Consider the following 20,655-nt stretch of genomic DNA (forward strand, 5'->3'; position numbering starts at 1 on the left):
TTTCTAGAGGGCAGCACAAGTGGGCACTTGCCCACTGTTTATGAGCACGAAGAGATGAATAGTTTCAGTAGTTGGCCACAAGATCAGGGTCTACCACTCGAGTCTCGATATCGTAATGTAAGGGAGCGTGCATAACCTGTATGGGACTGCGTCTACTGTAGTGTTCGTGTCAAGTTTAACACATTCACAGCCAGCGACCCGCTAGGCGAGTTCTCTGTTTGAAGGCGCCTTACGTCAATGTACTTAATACGTAAGCAAAATGTGAGTTGCAAATACACATTGGACCAAGATATTGAACAGATGGAATACTATCCTTATCAGATTTATGCCACAAGATGGCAAACCCTCCAATGCTCACAGCTCCACTGGATTCGAAAAATCGATCTAACCAGGTCTCATTTATAGGGAATTAATGTAGGTAGTCTGAGCATGGCACGAGTGAGACTCCAAGCAAATAAAACTAATTTATAATCGAGCATTGGAATTATATTCACTTTTACTAATAAATAAGTCTTAAATTACCTTACAATAGTAACAAGGTTGCGCAACAGTCATATCACATTACATATCATACAATCGACGTCTATCCAAGACAAATGCAAATATTACTAACATAACACAAATGTGACTTGATTTTTTGAGATTAAAAAAAAAACCTTTTTCAGGGAGCTTACAAAAAATATTTAATATTCAATCATTAAACAAACTTATAATAAAACTCATTGGTTCTTTAGAATATATTTATGTACTTTATGTCAAATATTGCGTAAAAACGCTGATAGGTATTAAGTACGTACATAGGCTTAATCCCTCACATTCCCTTAAGTGTGATAGAGCGAAAGTAGACAACATACCTACTAAACTTAATACAGTCTAAATGGACTGACGCTCTGTAAGCGTGGCTTAAGCAGGATAAAAGAAACTGGTAAATAATTAAGTATGACGCCCACTTAAAATGTAGAATTCATACGAGATAACAGTTGTGGGAGCCATGGGGGGGGGGGGGGGTGTCTAGATGGCCGGCAGCTGGGTCCGCTCGGCGGCGGTGGTGTCGGGATGCCACACGTCGACGATGAGCACGAGCCGCGAGCCCGTGCCGTTGTGCCACACCTCGTGCTCGAAGCTGTCGTCGAACATGAACACCTTGCCTGTCTGCCACTGCCTGTGTTAACACAAAAATAATATGAGCTAATAACTTGCAAACACGAGATAAGTCAGTAAAAGATGATGTTTTAATATAACTCATCTAATACTAAAGTTGTTTCAGAAATTTAAATTCAAGGTTATATGAGGGGTACTTTGCGGCTGTTTTGGTCGGTTCGGAGGCGGTTGACTCGGCTGACATTAGGTATTTTGCCAAATTAGCCATTTTAAGGATTAAGGTTCCGTTGAAATGGATCGGCAACTTTTTATTGGACAGACACGTAACAGCTATAAAGTAGTGTAGAACTGAGCATTATCTAACATTAGGTGTTTATGTTTTACGACTATTAAATTAAATTAAATATGAACTGCTACTTAAGGGGCCTGCCACGCCGATATTGTACAGATATGCTGGTTATTACCTGGTTTCCCGGTGAACGCGTATGAAAGTATCTTTGGTATTGCTGAGCCCTAGATGCATCCTGAGCCGGCAGTTGGTGGGACCGACGTGTGGCCGCACGTGCGTGCCGGCGCGCATAGAGCTGAATTTGATCTGTCAAAGAATAATAATTCCACTGATAACTATTTCACAATTTTAGTTCATCAACTTAGGATCTGTTATCCATTTCATTATACCTGGGCATAGTTAGATTCGAATGCAGCAAACTCTACAACTATGTCACGTGTAAAACGTATTTACGTTTGCCAAATTTTATATTTCATACTTTTTACTGAAATATGTTGATGAGTTCGTCGATTTTCGTTCGTACATTCAGTCCTAAGTGATTTTGTTAAAAAATCGCAAGAAATTGGTTTATATAATTAAGACAAATGTAGCAGTTTCCATATGGATGATTCAAGATATACATGTCCTGAATGATAAGATAAAGATAAAAATAAAAGACATTTATTCGTGACGATCACAACACAAGTACGAACATGTAGAATTAAACTTAGACATAAGTTGTTTTAATATGTCAAGTATAAATATAAATAAGTAAATGTATAAATGTAACTTTCCGGCTTTCCGGTAGGACAACCGTAGGCTCATGTTTTTCTGTTTTTCTGTTTTTCTTTTATCTCCTTTTTATCTCTGCTGTTTAGTGTGTATGTTAACATTATGTACTTACTAATGAACCTCCAGGTCTGTTTTCTTAAGTATGTTAAGTACATTTGTACTTCAAACCCATTTGTATATGTGACTGTTTGTGTTCTAAATAAAGTAAAAAAAAAAAAAAAAATGTACAGACAACAACAGCAAGAAAAGAAGAGATCATCAAGTGTGCATCACGAAACAAATGAACTGCAACTGAATGAATGCAATTTAGAACGCACGTACCTGTCCGCGCCGGCAGCCGGCCGCCGCCACCTCCCGCCGCACCACCGCGCACGTGACCGGCGCGCGCGCACACCGCCCGTCTATCTCCCTCCCTCTCACGAACAAATCCAGCTGCGACCACTCCCCCCTCTCTTTCAGACCTTCCTTCTCCTGCTCGTATAGCGCTTTCGCGGCTTCCCCCTCCTTTAGGATTTCCTTCCAGTGCTTTTCTAAATCACGCGCCAATTTAATGTAAGGGGTTTCCTCTATGTTCCACCAAGGTCGGCCTTTTAGCCTCGGAACATTGTATAGGGAGCGCTGAGCGGGTGAAAGGAAGTGCCCGTGAGCTGCGGCTCGTTTATGAACTTCGTGGGCTTCTTCGAACCGCCCTAGCAATAATAAAGTATCTCCCAAATGATAATAAAATCTAGGTTCAGTGGCGGGGCCCGTGTCGCCCTCCAGCGCCCTTTGTAAGTGATCTAGGGCTTGCTCGAGGCGGTTGTGCTGGGTTTTGAGTATGAAGCCGTATTGGGCTAGGGCGAGGCGGTCGTTGGGCCAGCGTTTGAGGGTTTCTTTGAGCACTTCTTCCGCTAGGTCGCCTCTGAAACAACGCATACTTTTATATTCATTTGATCTCATTTCAGTTAACTAACTATAAGGGGTCATCCATTACTTACGTCACATGAATTTCTAGGTTTTTTGACCCCCCCCCCCCCCTCCTTGTCATACTTGGCCACATTTGGCAAACCCCTCCCCCCAGGTGTGACGTCACATTTTTTCAACGAAATCGGCAAATCGAATTTAGTATTTTATTAAAATATTTTTGACAAAAGAAATATTAGTAATTTCATAACTCAAAACTGATTAGGAAAGAAAATTAAACGAATAAAAACGATTGTCGTTCCAAAAACTTGTTATTGAACTGTATAGCGAATAAAATAATTTAAATAAATTTTCGGTTACTGATGAAGTTAAAGGGCCGTCACAAAGTTTGTGACTCCCCCCTCCCCCATGTCACAACATGTCACATTTTCTTGACCCCCTCCCTTCCCCTAAACGTGTGATGTAATCAATGGATGACCCCTAAGCTTCGTCACTGAGTGGGTGCAATTATAATCATTGTCCATTAATATACGTGGAGAGATAATGTGGCTCTCTAACATAATAATAATCTTACCTATTGGCCATTAGGAACATAACGGTTAAATTGGTTCTGTGAGAAGGCTCATCAGGAAACCGGCGAATGAGCAGACGGAACACTGGTTCCGCGTTGAGGTAGGTGCCTAACAAAAAATAAGTGATTAGAATTTATTACCTTACACCCAGTCTGGCTAACAAGTATTACAAAGTGGGTACGAAAGGTGATATTTCGATAAATATTTTTAGATGACTTAAAAGTTTTTAACTCTAGTAACTATAAGTATTTTAAACTCTTAAAGGTGACTGAACTAGATCTAATGTAAGTAACTTTCAACAGACTAATACGTCCTATAAACTCGGCACGTCATGGCTTGACAGAAGATTTTTTAGGTGACAAACAATTATAAAATTTAATATCACGAAGTTACGAGTTTTGTTTATTGATGCCTCAAGGCCTAGAGGGGCACTAGGCCTTGAGGCATCAATAAACAAAAATTGTAGTCTTTAATACAAATCGTCTGTTGCGACAGGACAGTACTATTTAATAATAATAAATAATCATACAATACATCTTTACCTCTAAATTGTATCCTGTTAATAGTTCTCTCTGCGATTTCAATCAGTTTCTTATTCGACAGGCGTTCGTTCATCTTAAGCAACTCGAGATATGCTGCTATCGCACGTCCGAGTAGCGCGTTGTCTCGTTTCCTCTCCGCCGCGGTATCCAAGGATTTGGCCACAATCCAACGCGCGCGGGCACTGGTTTTGAGCTGAGCTGCGCTCGCTCGATCCGCCGCAGCCATCAGAGCGCCCTCCATGTTAGTAACACAACACACTTAAGGGGACTAGTGTATTAATTGTTCACACTTAGGACCGCCATCCAGGGTTACCTCTAAATTGTCTTAGTTGGATTTTAGCAACAGGAGAACCACTTGTTTTAATTTCCCCTAGGCTAAGTAACCCAATGTTTGAACTTTTATCGGGCAAATTAGATGATGGCAACACTACTAACACTCAAAATGTATAATCTATGGTTAGGTCTCTGCGTGCGAGCCGGGGGACGCGCGGGGTGCGGGCGCGTTAGACCCGGGTCGCTCGCAGGGAGCGCGGGAAATGGCACAACGAACAAAGTTTAAATTTAGTGAAATATGCATTCAGTTAGTCCAGCCAATCCTGGAATTCAATAATAAATTGATTTAAACAGGGCATTTATGGGTCACCCATGATAGAGACAAAATAGGCGAAATTTTGTGGAGGTAATTTGACTAAGTTGGTGTATCCTTATGATCACAACATGCAACGAGTAAAATAGCTAATTGTAAGTGGCCACACTTCACGCGCAAAAACAGTTAGACTACTTACTATTTGAAAGGAATACACCAACTAAAGTTTTAATTTTATGGAAAAAGTTACACCTCCGGCAGGATTTGAACCCGCAACCTCCGCAATCCGTGCGTTGCTCTTAACCAATTGAGCTACGAAAGCCTACCAGAACCTTGCAAATCTTTCCATTCCTTCCCTTATGTATACACGCCTTTAGGGTGGCGTAAAGCAAGATCTACCGAAAGACGATTACATCTTTTAACGGATAAATGGAAAGATTTGCAAGGTTCTGGTAGGCTTCCGTAGCTCAATTGGTTAAGAGCAACGCATGGATTGCGGAGGTTGCGGGTTCAAATCCTGCCGGAAGTGTAACTTTTTCCATTTTTTCCTTTAATATAAAATTTGGAGTATCGCTCGCAGACGTATCTGCATGTAAAAAAAATTATAAAGTTTTAATGTCCCATATATGACTAAAAAGGGTTTTGTTTCGGTTGCAAAATATTAGAGGGCCTATAATTTATTCATTAATCATTACGGTACCTCGGATTACGCGAACTTTAATTAAATATCTTTTGGCAATTCCTATTTAACTACTTAATGCACAGTCCCATATACTGAGTTATGAGTTTATGAGCCATAACCAGCCTTGACAATAGACAGTAACATAAAAAATTCTGACAACTTTCATACTGATCGTGATTCGTGACGTAGGTTGGTATAACGGTTGTCTATGTCGCCGCCACTGTTCAGATGTATGGATGGTATAGAAAGGATGCCAATCTCTTATGGCAGAATTGTTGCAAAAGTGACCGCTTTCAGCTTTAAATAATAGTTCCTAATCTCTCCGGTGGCGCTAGTTAGGCTCTGGGACATGAACCATATAAGGCAACAAATAACCCAACCAAATTACGTAGGTTGTTTTTGGTAGAGTATTTCGGTGTATGGTGGCGCCGCCTAATTACTGTTTTTTGATGGACACTTTTCATACATAGAGATTTGGCTCCTTTATATAGTCTCCATGTTCAGATGAAATATAGGTACCTATCGCACACAACAACAAAATCATGTAATGACAGCGAGATTTTGAAATTAGTGTTCTTTTTTCGTACCGATAGCAAGTTGAACCACCAATCTCAAGAGGGACCAAAAAGTTTCTGTAAGGTTTTTTATTGTTTTAGCTTAATATCGTGCGCTTAAGTCACACTCTCTCATTCATTCAATACTGTTTTTGCGATTAGTACTCTGTCATTCACCTCAACTCTCCTGGCGATACCTATCGTTGACAAAGTTGTCAACCGTTCCTAAACCTTATTGCAATGACATAATGTCTACCAAGGGTCACTTAGGTAGTTACCTGGTTGAACTCTCGCTCCGCGTCATCGAGCTGCTGGCGCCAGTAGGCGTCGGCGGGCTCGCCCGGCCACCCCTCCTCTATACTGTTCCCGCCGTCCTCTGCAAAACAAGACAATTTCATTTATATGCGTTCTGATCCTTAGCGTAGCCGTAACATGGTTATGTTTGTAACAACAATCGTAGGCCCCCTAGTTGATTCAGAGAGTAACCAATTAGGGATTATACTAGATTGAGAAAAGGTCAATTATGCATTACTCGTTGCAAACTATTCGAGTATAAACTTTCACTACTACTTAAGACATCGACATAAATAACTTTAGTCAAGCAAATAACTCATAGATAAGATGGAAGCACTCTATCCTAAATTTAATGTAACAGGTTATATTATAGGTCAAGATACTCGTAACAATCGTAGATTGACAAACGCCAACCGAATATAAATAATGTATTGGGATGACAGATGCTATGAAAATATTAGTATTTAAGTTTCGATGGGTGTTCTCTATCAACGATTGTCACTTTGCCTAGGCCCCCAAGCTCGTGCTTGATGCAACGGTATCGTTACAACTAAGCACCTTTACACCTGGAGGGACGCGGGGAGTTTTAGTTTGAGATTAATTTGCGTATGGATTTTAAAATTTTCGCTATTATTTGTATAATAAATAATTTACAAATAACATTATGTGTAAATTCTTTATGTTCTAGAACAATTTAATTACACTAATTATAGGGGAAATTTTAGTTAACTGTTGCTTTCTCAAAAGTCGCCCGACGATATCATTACTAAAAAAATGTTATGTTAAAATTCTATAAAAACTGCACTCACATCAAGTTAGTCATGCCGTTAGACGATTAATATAAAAACCATTCTGTTATGGGTCAACCAAGACAAAATAGCGTTGTCTTTACTGCGTCTCGCCGGTCGCTCGGGCTCCGGCGCCAGCCGTCCATATTTGGCTTCCAGTCGAGTCAGCAGTTCCTCATCGTCCACATCCGATATTTCCTCCTCGTCTTCGACTTCCTCCTCGACCTCCTCCTCAATTTGCTCGTCGTCAATTATTTCGACATCGTCAGGGACATCTTCCTCTGGTTCTGGGGTTGGTTCCTTGGGAGGTGGTTTAGCCGCAGCGGGGGCTACTTTTTTCTGAACAACTGGTTCTTCCTCTTCGAAGTCTTCTTCCTCGGCATCCTCTTCGTCACTATAAAGTTCCTTCTTTTGTTCTTCATTAATTGCTTGGACCTGTGGATAGTTCATGTTCATGTCAATTCCCTGGTTCGGTTTCCGAAATTAGCACTGATATTATATCCGTTTACTGTACCGTTATCCGTTTGTTATATCCGTGATATAATAAACGGATCGACGTATTGTGTGACTAAATAACACGTTTTGAGTATTTTCCAATATTCCAATACTTATACGGTTACGGTGTAGAATAAGAACAATCCCCATTAATGCTATAAACTGGGCAAGTACCTTACAGAAAACCGCAGCCAAATAACACGAGACCCTACTCATAGTGTTGTGTTCCTGCCGGTGAGTAAGGTAGCCAGCGCTCAACGAGGGTGCGGAGTGTTAGGGTCGGCAACGCGCATGTAACTCCTCTGGAGTTGCAGGCGTACATACGCTACGGAGACTGCTTAACATCAGGCCGGCCGTATGCATGTTTGCCACCGACGTAGTATAAAAAAAACTTCAAATTTTTGATGTAATGTTAAAATAACTTACTTTAGAGGTCACAGGTTCCTCTTCCCCTTCTTCCTCACTTTCTTCGAAAGTAGGTGGTTTTCTTGTGATAGAAGGTATTGGCCGAGAACTCTCTTGTGACACCTTTTTAATCGGAACTGCATAAAGAAATTAATAAATACGAAAAATGTATGAATGTAATTTAGTAAAATAAAAAAATATTTATTCGTATTTGGCCTACCAGGTTCAGACGGTTCTTCCGGAATCAGAGTCATGCGTCGGTCTACAGAGGGTGTCGGTTCTCTAGCATCCTCAGATTGTGGAACATCTGTTATACAAAACTTCGTCTTAGCGAAAGGGAAGTAAGCAAATGCTATGTAATAGCTTTACGTGACCAAGCTCTTTACGAATTATGCTTCATAATATACGTGGCAGAATCAAGTGGGTTTCAGAATCTAATATGTTAGAAGGGCATTTTATACAAAGCTTTACTAGCACCAATGAGAAAATTTAAATGAGAGCTATGAGTATTTACTTCTTTACTTCAAATAGTTTCGACTGTAGGATATATAGTTCGGCTGTCAAGAGTAGCGAAAGTTATGTATGCTAAAACGAATCAAATCGAGATTCAGATATTTTGCTGTCAATCCTACAACAATAGGTACGAGCTGTATTTACTGTGGTATAATAAGTTTAAAATGTGTACGCACCACTGGAGGCGGTGGCGCGGCGTACGATAGCGTGCGTGGCGACCAGCAGGGCGCCCCCAATGCTCAGCTTCAGCCACACTGCAACAACGCCCCACACTTAGGGTCGGCCGTTTCAAGCTTAACGTACGGTAATGTTACTTTCGACAGTTTCGACGCGACGATGTTACAGACCCCCCATCATAGACGCCGTAAAAAGTAGAGTCCGTAGGTTGGCGTTTCAATCAATAGGGGATAGGACTGCAATGTTCTGCCACCAGAGTGCAGCACTACTTCACTAGCCTTTTTAGTAAACCATAGAGTAACTTATACATACTGTACCTTTAAAAGGTTTTTGACACGTTTTATGAGATAATAAAATATGACATTGATGCATCAAGGCGGTTTGTTTACAGAGGATCTACCGGGAAACGCGAATCCGCGAAACTTCGCTATCTGCCCCTTTATCGCTCGAATATGCAAGAGTGACAGAGATGTTAGATAACGAAATTTCGATTTTCTTGCTTCTCGATAGACCCTCAGATTGTGGTAGTGGCGCCCCATGCGCAGTTTCGCGTAATATTCCCTATTCTTAAAGGTTGAAGATTTTTTTTAAAGAATAATTGTTATATGTTATTCCTGTAATCTCTCTTTTTTTGTGTGGCAATAAATGTTTTCTTATTCTTATTCTTATATAGTAACGAAAATGTAGACAGGTTCCCATATTATTCAATAAGTAAGATACAACTATGTTCAAAATGTGTGACATTTTTAGCCAAAAGCTTAATTGTCTTGACAAGAGGCGATTTATACCTATTTATTTGCACCGCTATGGTAGTATTGCCTTTTTGATAACTGAGAATGCCGGGTTAATGAGGACAATTGACATGTTACGATGTTATGATTTATAGAACATAATCATTTATTGTAACAAAGTTATAATTATTTAGGAAAAATAAAATGATTTATTGAGCGACAAATTGGCGGCGCCAACATATAAGTCAGAGATTCAGATTCAGTCAGAGTGAGAAAGAGATGGGTCTTAAAGTTCAACGAGTCTAATTAAAGCCATTATTTTCTAAAAAGGATGACTGTGTCATTGAGTGAACAGATAGACTAGAGAAATATTAAGCCAATCATAAGCATAGGTACACTGACTAAGTGAAATTACAACACTAAGATGCGAATTATTCGATACATCCATATTTATCTTATTTTGTACCATTATTTGCGATACGTTCGGTCTTTAAAACATAGATCTAAACATTCAATCGAATGCAGTTACAACAGGTGTATGGCTGAACTAAAATACCCTGGAATTGATGAAGTATTTTAATTACAGTTCGTTGGCACTCTATCAAATATGGCGGTAATAGAGTGAGTCCAAAGTTTCCATTACTTGATTACGACAATCCTAACTGCAGTACGAAGGACATCTCAAAAAATAAATCAACCGTTTATCGTTTAATCTAGTTTGATATTAGTAACCAATAAATCAATAAACACCTTGAGTTGCCGACGTGTAAAATAAAATAAATTAAAAAGTAACTTAACTAAGAATGTCAGAAATGTTTACATCTTCGTAAGCCAATTTCCATTCAAAACGTTTATAAACATGCGAAAGTATTTGTAATGAATCTAACATAGGTACAAACTACAAATATTCTGCAAAAAGGCAAATCTCTACAAAACTTATGTATGGGATTTGAATCTTTAGCTTCTATTAGGGAGGTATCGATATTAACACATTCACTGGCAGCGCGAGCTGATAACACGTGTTTTCAGCTTTATCGCGAAAAGCGCCTACGAACAGAGAACCCGGGTCGTTGGGAGTAAATGAGTAAAAAGGGCCCGTGAAATTTGATCCTTGCACTCTTCATTTGTTTCAGGTAAATATAAATCCATTTAGATAAATTATGTCTTTTCAAAATTCGCATTGTTTTAAAATTTAAACATAACATATACCTAGTCGGCTCATAAGTTCTGTCACTGGCCTTTAAAATTTAAATTTGGAACTCCTAAAACAAAAACCGTTCTGCATTTGAATTTCGAATCTTTATTAAATATTTGAGTAGTATAATTTTGCAATTTTCTGTTTTCTTCAACATGGAGTGGACGCTTAAAGATAGCCGTACCGCAATAATTGCACTATATCGTTGTGGTCACTCGCAGACTAAAATTTTTAAGCTACTTGAAAATTTAAAATTCTCTCTAAGATTTGTGTATCGTACCATAGAAAGATACAGTGAGGTCTCTAGTTTAAATGACAAGAAAAGAAGCGGTCGTCCGCGTACAGCTAGGACTCCAGCGGTTGTACAAGCAATTAGGGCACGCATTGCCAGAAATCCTGCTAGGAAACAAAAAGTTATGGCCCTCCAGATGGGTTTGAGCAAAAACACGGTGAAAAGAGTGCTTAATCAAGACCTGAGACTTCGTGCTTATAAACGAAAAACTGGCCATCTTCTCAATGGTCGGCTTAAAGCTTTAAGGCTTAAAAGATCTAAAGCTTTATTGAAGAAGTACGCTAAAAATAAGCACCGTTGTATACTGTTTTCGGACGAGAAAATTTTTGACATAGAAGAAAACTGTAATAAACAAAATGATACAAGCGTACACTCACGCTCGCAATAGTAAAGAAGCGTCTAATAGCATTCCCCGTATTCAAAGAGGTCATCACCCTTCATCTGTGATGGTTTGGCTGGGAGTTTCTTATGCGGGCGTCACTAGTATGCATTTTTGTGAGAAAGGAGTAAAAACTAGTGCCAAAGTGTACCAAGACACGGTGTTGACTAATATTGTGAAACCACTATCCCATACGATGTTTCTAAACCAGCAATGGGTTTTCCAGCAGGACTCTGCTCCAGCCCATAAGGCAAAGTCTACACAAGCCTGGCTCGCCTCCAATAAAATCGACTTTATACGGCATGAAGATTGGCCCTCCTCTAGCCCAGATCTTAATCCTTTAGACTATAAAATATGGCAGTATTTAGAGGAAAAGGTGTGCTCAAAACCTCATGCAAATCTAGACTCGCTGAAAAAATCTCTTGCTACGGCAGTGGCCAATATCGACATGAAAGTGGTGCGTGAATCCATTGACGACTGGCCACGAAGACTTCAAGCCTGTGTAGATAATTATGGCGGTCATTTTGAATAAATGTTATACATTTAGATTCTCTAGTTTATAAGCTTTCAAACGCTGTACAAATTATACGGAATAAACTTAAACTTTTGATTTTATTTGATACTATGTATATGACAGAACTTATGAGCCGACTAGGTAATATATTTCTTAATCGTAGTGTGACTTATGTTAAGAAAACTGAGTGTTCAAGCAAGCGTACGAGTAAGGGGCTAAATAAAAGATGAGAGTATAATGAACATTTATTTCTTTTTTGCGTAATTCTAGTATCATCTCTTTATGTACATTAATTTTGAGTAAGTAATGTTATTGGTTAGTAGGAATTATTATTATCATGCTCTTGGTAATGTTACTTTATAGAACAGCTATGAAATATTAATTAAATTAATAATCATTTTACTAAAACGAACGAGGCTCAAATAGACGGTGAGACTCACACGCAAGTATCGTTCCATTGCCGACTACTATGGTACAAAGATAGATCCAATATCGCAATGTAAAGAAACGCGCACCGTTTAAGTGAGCCATTGCCTGTAATAACGCGTCCACATAGAGCTAACCAAAAGATGAACATAGTAAAGCGTGAACAAAACAGAATCAAAAAGTTACTTACTATGCGAGGCCTCTGCTTCCTCTTTGCGAAGCTGCTCCTGGCGCTTCTCGTACTCCTCTTCCTCTTCTAGCGTGTCGGTCGGCTTCTCGGATGAAGGCTCATCCTCTACCTGATTCACAAAATCAGGCATTAAGAATGGGCTACTAGATTCTTGCATCATAGATTATGCTTAATTTCGTCGAATTAATTTTACAAACTTGTAGTAACTTGCAATGTTCGTATACGGTAAGTGCTGGTAGCTTAGCGGTAAATTCGAACCCCGGCTCGTACAAATGATCGGAACTTATGTACGAAACATCATTTGATGTTTACCAGTCGCTCTTCGGGGAAGGAAAACATCGTGAGAAATCCGAATAAATTTAAATGGGGTCTGGAAACTAGGCCTCTACTCCCACGGAGTAGGATGGAGATGGCAAGTGGGCGTTCCCGTCTATCCGACAGTTAGTAGCGACCGACTCACTTTATGCACAGACTATGCTCAGTTGTTGTGTAAACTTCATGCTCGAATGACATTCACGTAGTACGTACGCTCGTCTAACAAAAATTGATAATTAAATTTAAAATGCCGTATTGTGCAGTATTAAGCTGCAGAAATCACAGCGGTTTAAAAAATCTTTCACGTGGAGGTATTTCCTATCACCGGTGGTTATTTATTTAAATATAATCCAATAAATACGAAAAATCTGTTTATTTTGCATTATTTACGAATGTTCGTTAAGTAAATCTATATTTTATCAGTTAGAACTTAGAGTTCACAATCCTTTGTCACTATTCTTTACGTTTATCTGGAATATTCGCTATCCTAAATGTCAAATAACTTCGCTACTCAGATGCTGCGCAATGTCGATATTTATATCGATAAAGTTAAAGTTACGATATTTTTTCAAGTTTGATGTTTGGTTCGGTAATAAATTATTATTTTAGACACGTTTCTAATTATTATTTGGGATAATCAATGTCTTAGTAAATATGGCAGCTCTGGTCATCAAGCACTAAGTTAAGTCGGGGTCATTTCATGGCAACCTTTCAAACCTTCGTATTCCTTTACATACGTTTTTGTTTTTTACACCCATCATATTTTCATCGTTAATATAATTAGACTAGGTACTTAATGCACTTATGCGTACAATGCATGCAATGTGCCATGAATAAACGTTTTATATTTTCTATTTCTTTATTATTAATTATTGTAGGTTACCACAAGATGCCGATATTAAAAATAAATGGATCAATGCTACTGGGCAAGAAAATTAGTTTCCGCAAAAATATAGCACCATTTGCTAGGAGCATTTCTTAGAGAAAGATTTCTGGGGATAAAATTGCCATACATCTCATCTAGCGTCCACACGCAACTTAGTTACTAATTTAGTAATTATTAGTGACATTCGGGCTCACTAAATTAATAAAAAGTGTTCCGTACCACGCAAACTAGCGTCAAATATTGGAATTTTGCCGCCCCCTTTCCTGATTTGATAGGTCACAATCTTACAATCAAATCAAGTGGGATCGATGAGCCAGTTTCATGTATGCTTTCACACCATACAATTAATTTGACAATTTAATCAGGTTGTCCCGTCTAGATTGGCCTTAAATGCTGCTACAAGTAAATATATTGTTAAAGACGAATACTTACCTATGTAAGTAATTGCAGATTTGTGATTACAAAATAACAGCAATACCGAGTTAATAGACCTTTAAAGAACTATGATTTTATCTGTTTGACTTTAAGATATATTTAATGTTCACATTAACAACCTAGTTGGTCAATTAATAAGAAACAAATTTCTAGTTAGATATTTGTTGTACTGTACTACAAATTATTTTTCATACAATCACGATTATCACTACCTATATTATAATCATAAATAAAGTATCATCTAAATGTGTTAAAACATACGGTAATGAAATATCAATACCTAACTGAACACACAAATATCGATAAAACACTCCGATTACACTGTCCCCTCCCTATATCGTCGAATGGAAAGAAGTTCCAACGGTTAGCTACTCGCAGGCGTGTAGAGATCTCGAAAGCACCAGTGTAACGTGACCGTGAGATCCGTAACAAACCATGCGTAATTAGACCTTACTTATACTGGTTTTTTAGCCCTTTTCTCGCCTGTAATAAGTAAGTGATTTTAAAATTATATAAAATAACGCCATCTGGTGTTGAGTAGTTGTATTAGGTGAACGTTGAGCGAGCTTTTGTGAGATGAATGAGATAATGAAAGAGTCGTATGTCATATAGCTTTGACATTATATTTTAAACCGTCACTCATGTAGCCTACAGTTGATATTCGTTCGAGAAATGCCCACCGGTAATAACCTTTTGGTATGGAAAGTTGCTACGAATCAGAGCAATTTTGTAAGTGTGTGACATATTTTAACGTGGCTATGAATGTGTGAGTTTAGCGACACTGGTTTTCATACTAAATAGGAGTCATTTCACATCCACTAGTTTATTAATTCGTGTCTACTCCTCTACTTTGAAGTTCAGATGGTTCTCGCTTTCATATCCCCTCGAGCGGCAAGCTACCTCGAATGGGACGCACTTTGACAACCGCGCGTGCGTTTTTAATATGGAAAACCGCGAAAATTTTAAATATTGATTTGCCGCTCGAGGGGATATAAACTAATGTCTGTGCTATTTCTTGGGATTAAACTGCAGAGTGGACTCTAGACCCTAATTGAGACATGAAATCACTAGGAGTATGATGATGTCCGCATGTAAGTTGTCTCTCCGACAAGGCCTCTTGGCCGTTTAAGGTGCAGTGGGTTTAGCCAGCAGTTTTTTTGAACGCTATTTTAAATCATAATTGGCAAAAAATACGAATAGTAGTCTTGAGACCCTTCTGTAGTAACTGCATCGATTCGAAACCTGATTAAACAACTTTCGCTCGATAGAAAAAAATCACGTACGTAGGTCTAAAATGCACCCTTAAAATTTTGTCACCTAGAATTTCAGACCTTTAATTATGATTTAAACTAAAGATGACGAATAGCTTTCCAAAAGGGGCGATTATCCGTTTCACCGGCGGTTCATCGTCTGGTTCGTTGGCCCCATGCATCGGTACCTCATCGAAAGGCTTCCCAGAGGGCGCGGTGATACGTTCCACCGGCGGTTCGTCATCGTCGGGCTCTAAGGAATCGTCGTCAGGCTCGTTGGTGTCGTCGTTGTCATCGCCATCTCCGGCATCGCCGTCACCATCGTCGGCGTCATGGCCTGCATCTTCGACGGATCCTGTAATAATTAAAAAATTAAATTTATTAAAGAAATCTTTGTCAATTATTTCAGAAAATGTTCTTCGAAAACTCGATCATAAAGACCCATCGGAATCTACGTGGCACATGCTAGGAATGACTGCCTAAAAGTAACTAATTGCTCACTGAAAATATACTTTCTGTTTTTCAGTAAAATAGAAATATCAGTTTTTCATTATAACGGTTGAAGTATATTTAGGTACGGACGAACGATCGGACAGCCATGGTGATAACATAAGAGATTCTCTTTGGTACATTAGCTAAGGAATTCTACTCATTCAGAACTAAATTAATTTATCAATAATGAACTCTAATGGTTAGGTCTGTATTATTCTATTTGTTTAACAAGACTAAATGTAGTTTAATCTATTAATGGCTTCAAAATAATGTTTAGATATTAGGAACAACCTGGATAGGGAGGGGGAACATATAAAAACTATTTAAAAAAAGAGAAAATAATTAGTCCATTTCTTATTTATTTATTTTCGTAGAACCAACAGCTATCAATTATACAATTATACGATTTTGGATCATAGTTCTTTAAAGAATGTGAAAAAATGGGATGTAGTCGAAAGAGTCAAGTATTTTTATTCTGTAACCTAAAAACTATATGCATGTTTTGACATAATATGTATACCTTGGTCCTTATCATCGTTATCATCATCATCTTCAGGCAAGGCAGGCAGCTCAACATCGATGGGCTCCTCGTCCTCGGGAGCTTCCTTCTCTATCTTCTCCACTTCAAGTGACACGTCTTCTTCTTCTTCCTCGTGTTCTTCTTCATCCTAAAAGTTATTACGCCACTTAATAATGAGAATTACATATTCTGCAATATGTCTCTGTATTTTATAGGTGTATAGTATGTTAATAAACAAACCAATACGATTTGGTATGATATGTAAAAAAAGGTACCATAAATACAGGATGTTTTTTTAGTCAGCAACTGAGCAACTTTTACTATGGGACCAACCCCGAAAAAAAAAATTGACCCTCCCATACAAAATATCAAGTATATCAACATCAGAATAGAATAGCCAAAATGTATGAAACAGCCAATATTTTTTTCGCGATTTCGGGGTTGGTCCCATAGTATGACCCCATAGGATGGTCCCATAGGATGAATGATAGTATGAAAAAATTGACCCTCCCATACAAAATATCAAGTATATCAACATCAGAACAGAATAGCCAAAATGTATGAAACAGCCAATATTTTTTTCGCGATTTCGGGGTTGGTCCCATAGTATGATATGTATATTCATCCCGTAAATTATTGCAGGTGACTAAAGAAACAACCTGTATAAAAAGTGAATGATATAATATAATCTATGGTAAACCATAATCTAATTGACAAATCTCGGTGTTTTCTTAGTTTACAAAAAAATATTACGAGGATGTTTAAAATGTGATGAATATATATTTTATAATTTAAAATGAAGCTATAAGGGTTTCGTTTTTTCCAGTTTGTCTCGGAGACCATAAAATATCAATAACACATACCCAATACATTTACTGATATTATTTAATTAGTTTACAGTAAGCCTAATAATATTTTTGTGGCTAAAATATAACAAGGACATTCATTTAATAAAAAAAGTGTTATCATACTTTACAAAAAGCGTTCTATTTACACTATTAATAAAATCTAAAAACCTAAAAATAAAAATTAAAAAATAACCATACTTTGTATTGTGAAGCAGAAAAAAAAAAGAAATTAACAAAGGAAGCAGTGCTAAGACTGTTAAATTATTAATTTCTATCATCATAATTTAGATCAGTATCACAAAACATGTAACAGTTTCGTTACAAGTAATTGAAGTTACGGTTTTAGAAAAAGCATTGAGTTTGTTAGTGCCAATGGAAAAACGTTACAGATCTCAAACTCCACTCGCAAATCATTTTGCACCTCATTGTTTTGTTCATTGCTATCTCCATTATCACGATTATCTTCCTGGTCATGATCATCATCATCCTGTTCAATACTCTGATTATTTTCTTCATCCCCATCGTCATTTGAATCATCATTTTGTTCCACTTCATTGCTAAATTGTTCATCTTTATCATTTTCATTGTCGTATTTTAAATTATCATTTTCATCATCATCATCTTCGTTATTATCTCCATCTTCGTCATCAGGTTCGGCCACATCTTCTTGATAATATTTCCTATACGGGAGATCTTCTTCCTGTTGTTCATGATTATAATTTTCAGATAACATATAAGTATAATATGTACACTTTTAAGACAATAATTTCATTGAATAGATCAGTTTTAGAAAAAAATGCTTCATTTTTAACTTTTTAACAAGATTAAACCATTAAGTTACATTAAAATCATCAATTACTTAATCACCTCATCGTCATCTTCTAAATCCTGTTCTGCACTGTCGTTCTCTTCTTGTTGTTCATCATCATCTTGAGTTCCTTCATCATCATCATCTTGAGGTTCATCGTCATCATCATGTTCTTCATCATCATCATGTTCATAGTCGTCATCATGTTCTTCGTCATCATCATTTTCTTCATCATCATCATGTTCTTCGTCGTCATCATGTTCTTCATCATCTGCTTCTTCACTATGTTCTGCTTCCTCATCATGGTCATCATCATGATCATCCTAATTGACATTTTTGTACACAACATATAACAATACTGTGAAACCTAAATTTAATTAGGCTGGCTGTTTGCCTTTGTTTTATTACTTCCTTTTTTTGTGAGCATTTGTGTATGTTGATTATAATGATTATATATATAGTTTATATACTTATATATAGTTTACTTATTGGCAATGTAAATATTAAAATTAAATTTAAATAACCAGCTTAAAAAACTGAATATCTTATATGAATGGAAATATTTTTTTGTTAAAATTACATTAGCTAAAGCTTCACAAATCTAACGAAATAATGCACCATTTTACAAAATTTTGATCTTTGATCATATTATTTTACTGGTGAGATCATACTGATTACAATACTTACATGATGCTTTAGCTCCAGCGTGTGCTCATCATGGTGGTCATCCTCTGGGGCATCTTCTAGCCAACCTTCTAGCACACCAGAGTATTGGGATTGTACAGCATTAGCTTCCACTACATGAAATAAAGTATTACTTTATTAACATATCTACATAGTTTACATAGCTATTAGTCTATTGTGAATACACAAAAGCTAAGAAAGTAAATAATAGTGACAGTGTTTATTATATCCCAAGCTCGAGTCAATTTAGTTACTTTTTAGGGTTCCGTACCCAAAGGGTAAAAACGGGACCCTATTACTAAGACTCCGCTGTCCGTCTGTCTGTCTCATGAACCGTGATAGCTAGACAGTTGAAATTTTCACAGATGATGTATTTCTGTTGCCGCTATAACAACAAATACTAAAAACTACGGAACCCTCGGTGCGCGAGTACGACTCGCACTTGGCCGGTTTTTTTTTTGTAAAAAAAGTGTGCATCTTTTTTGACCTTCATGGAGCGATGTGAGTAACTACTAAGGAAGCTACAGCACTAATAGATTAGATTTGATTAGATTCATATATTTCTCATTGAAAATGTACATTATATTTTACAGGTCAAAATAAAATGTATTGACAAAAAGATTGTTGCAACACAATATCAATAATAATAATTAAGAATCAAATTTAATAAAGAATAATAAATTAAAAAATGTCCGTAATAAATAATCAAAAGAAAATAAAACATTAAAAAGTCATTGTGTATACAACCACTTTCTTAATAAATAGTTTTAATAAATAAACAGTTCATTAATAAATTGTTTTATTATATTATATTAATGATGATTTCATAAACATATCATATCATTAATATAGCGTTAATCATGAACTCAATAACAAAAGTCTAACAAAACCAGGAAAAGGGGTAAAGGACAACATTTAAGCATACATATAATATTTGTAATATTATTATTATTTTTAAATTAAGAATTTGACATGTTTTGTTTTTCTTTTCCTAAAACTTGACAAGAAATGTAAAAAAATTAATTTGAGGTCGAAATAAATGGCTATTTTATTTTATTTATTTATTTTTATTTTATAATATTTGTAAACATGAACCATAACAAGTTTTTAACATGTTCACTGCGGTAGGGGGGTTGAAGGACCCCATGCAAAGTATTAAGTATTGCATTTATGAGTTACACTAACTATTGCCACATCCAATAATATTAACTCAATAAGAGGTATTATCCTACTTTCCCAATCAAATGTCAAAATAGATTTCTCACTGGCATAAAACATGTTAAACAACACAAATACCTAGGAGAATAAAATTGCTTTACAGAATAAAAAGAAAAAAAAAATGATAAATGTACTAACAAGATTGCAAGCTCTTCATGTAGAATCTTAAAAAAAAATGCAATCAAACTTAATAAGACAGGAATCATATTACTTACATTCAGACAGGCCACGGTTTTCCAGTATAATTAGTCCAATGAGCCCAATCAGCACAAAGAGGAGAGAGAAGAATATGATTTTGGCACACCAGTGGCCCCCAGTGCCATGGTCATGCTGCGAGTGCATAAACACATCCCCCTCGCCAAGCGCCGCCGCCGTCCCGCGCGGCTCATCTACTCCCAAATCATCTTTAATACAAATAAAACGCCTATTAAAAAGAATATGAGAATATAGCACTAATAAGTTTTAAATTCCTTAACCTCACCTTTTTTCCTCTTCTTATCCTTACGCTTCCTTGGTTGTACGTCGCCTGACATGGTTCAGTTTAATCTGGCGCTCAGCAGGCGACAGAATCTCTCTTATTGTTTCATAACCCTGAGTAAACAAAGAACACTTATACATATAAATAAATTTAGGGCACGAGTCGTATAACACTACCAAATGCGCAATTTTCTTAAATAAAGATAATATGCGCACGTTGAAAATGTTAAAATAACCTACATACATATGAGTACTGAGTACCACTGCTGGTTTCTTGAATTTATTTTAGAATTTAACCTAAAAATAACCGGCAGAGACAGCTG

The 20,655-nt window shown here is 37.2% G+C and overlaps 1 protein-coding gene across 3 annotated transcripts; it reads right to left on the reverse strand.

The window, feature by feature from the left end:
• Window positions 1–464: 464 nt before the first annotated feature.
• On the reverse strand, window positions 465–20,597 carry LOC134755955 (aspartyl/asparaginyl beta-hydroxylase). 3 transcript variants are annotated; one of them, XM_063692665.1, is made up of 19 exons: window positions 20,577–20,597; window positions 20,337–20,446; window positions 20,071–20,259; window positions 18,641–18,750; window positions 18,013–18,276; window positions 17,567–17,845; window positions 16,298–16,445; window positions 15,474–15,640; window positions 12,400–12,508; window positions 8,672–8,749; window positions 8,203–8,289; window positions 8,004–8,119; window positions 7,187–7,517; window positions 6,279–6,376; window positions 4,179–4,413; window positions 3,639–3,744; window positions 2,483–3,062; window positions 1,566–1,696; window positions 465–1,162 (listed from the first exon to the last, which is right to left on the reverse strand). In XM_063692665.1, exons 2-19 carry the CDS (start codon window positions 20,386–20,388, stop codon window positions 1,012–1,014), a joined length of 3,231 nt encoding a protein of 1,076 aa, XP_063548735.1. In that variant the 5' UTR covers window positions 20,389–20,446; window positions 20,577–20,597; the 3' UTR covers window positions 465–1,011. The 3 variants fall into 3 exon arrangements, with proteins under 3 accessions (XP_063548735.1, XP_063548736.1, XP_063548737.1); XM_063692666.1 differs by lacking the exons at window positions 17,567–17,845; window positions 18,013–18,276; window positions 20,577–20,597 and having other exon boundaries at window positions 20,337–20,542; XM_063692667.1 differs by lacking the exons at window positions 7,187–7,517; window positions 8,004–8,119; window positions 8,203–8,289; window positions 8,672–8,749; window positions 20,577–20,597 and having other exon boundaries at window positions 20,337–20,542.
• Window positions 20,598–20,655: the final 58 nt, after the last annotated feature.

The sequence above is a fragment of the Cydia strobilella genome, chromosome 3, assembly GCF_947568885.1.
Source record: "Cydia strobilella chromosome 3, ilCydStro3.1, whole genome shotgun sequence".
Classification (NCBI taxonomy): Eukaryota; Metazoa; Arthropoda; class Insecta; order Lepidoptera; family Tortricidae; genus Cydia; species Cydia strobilella.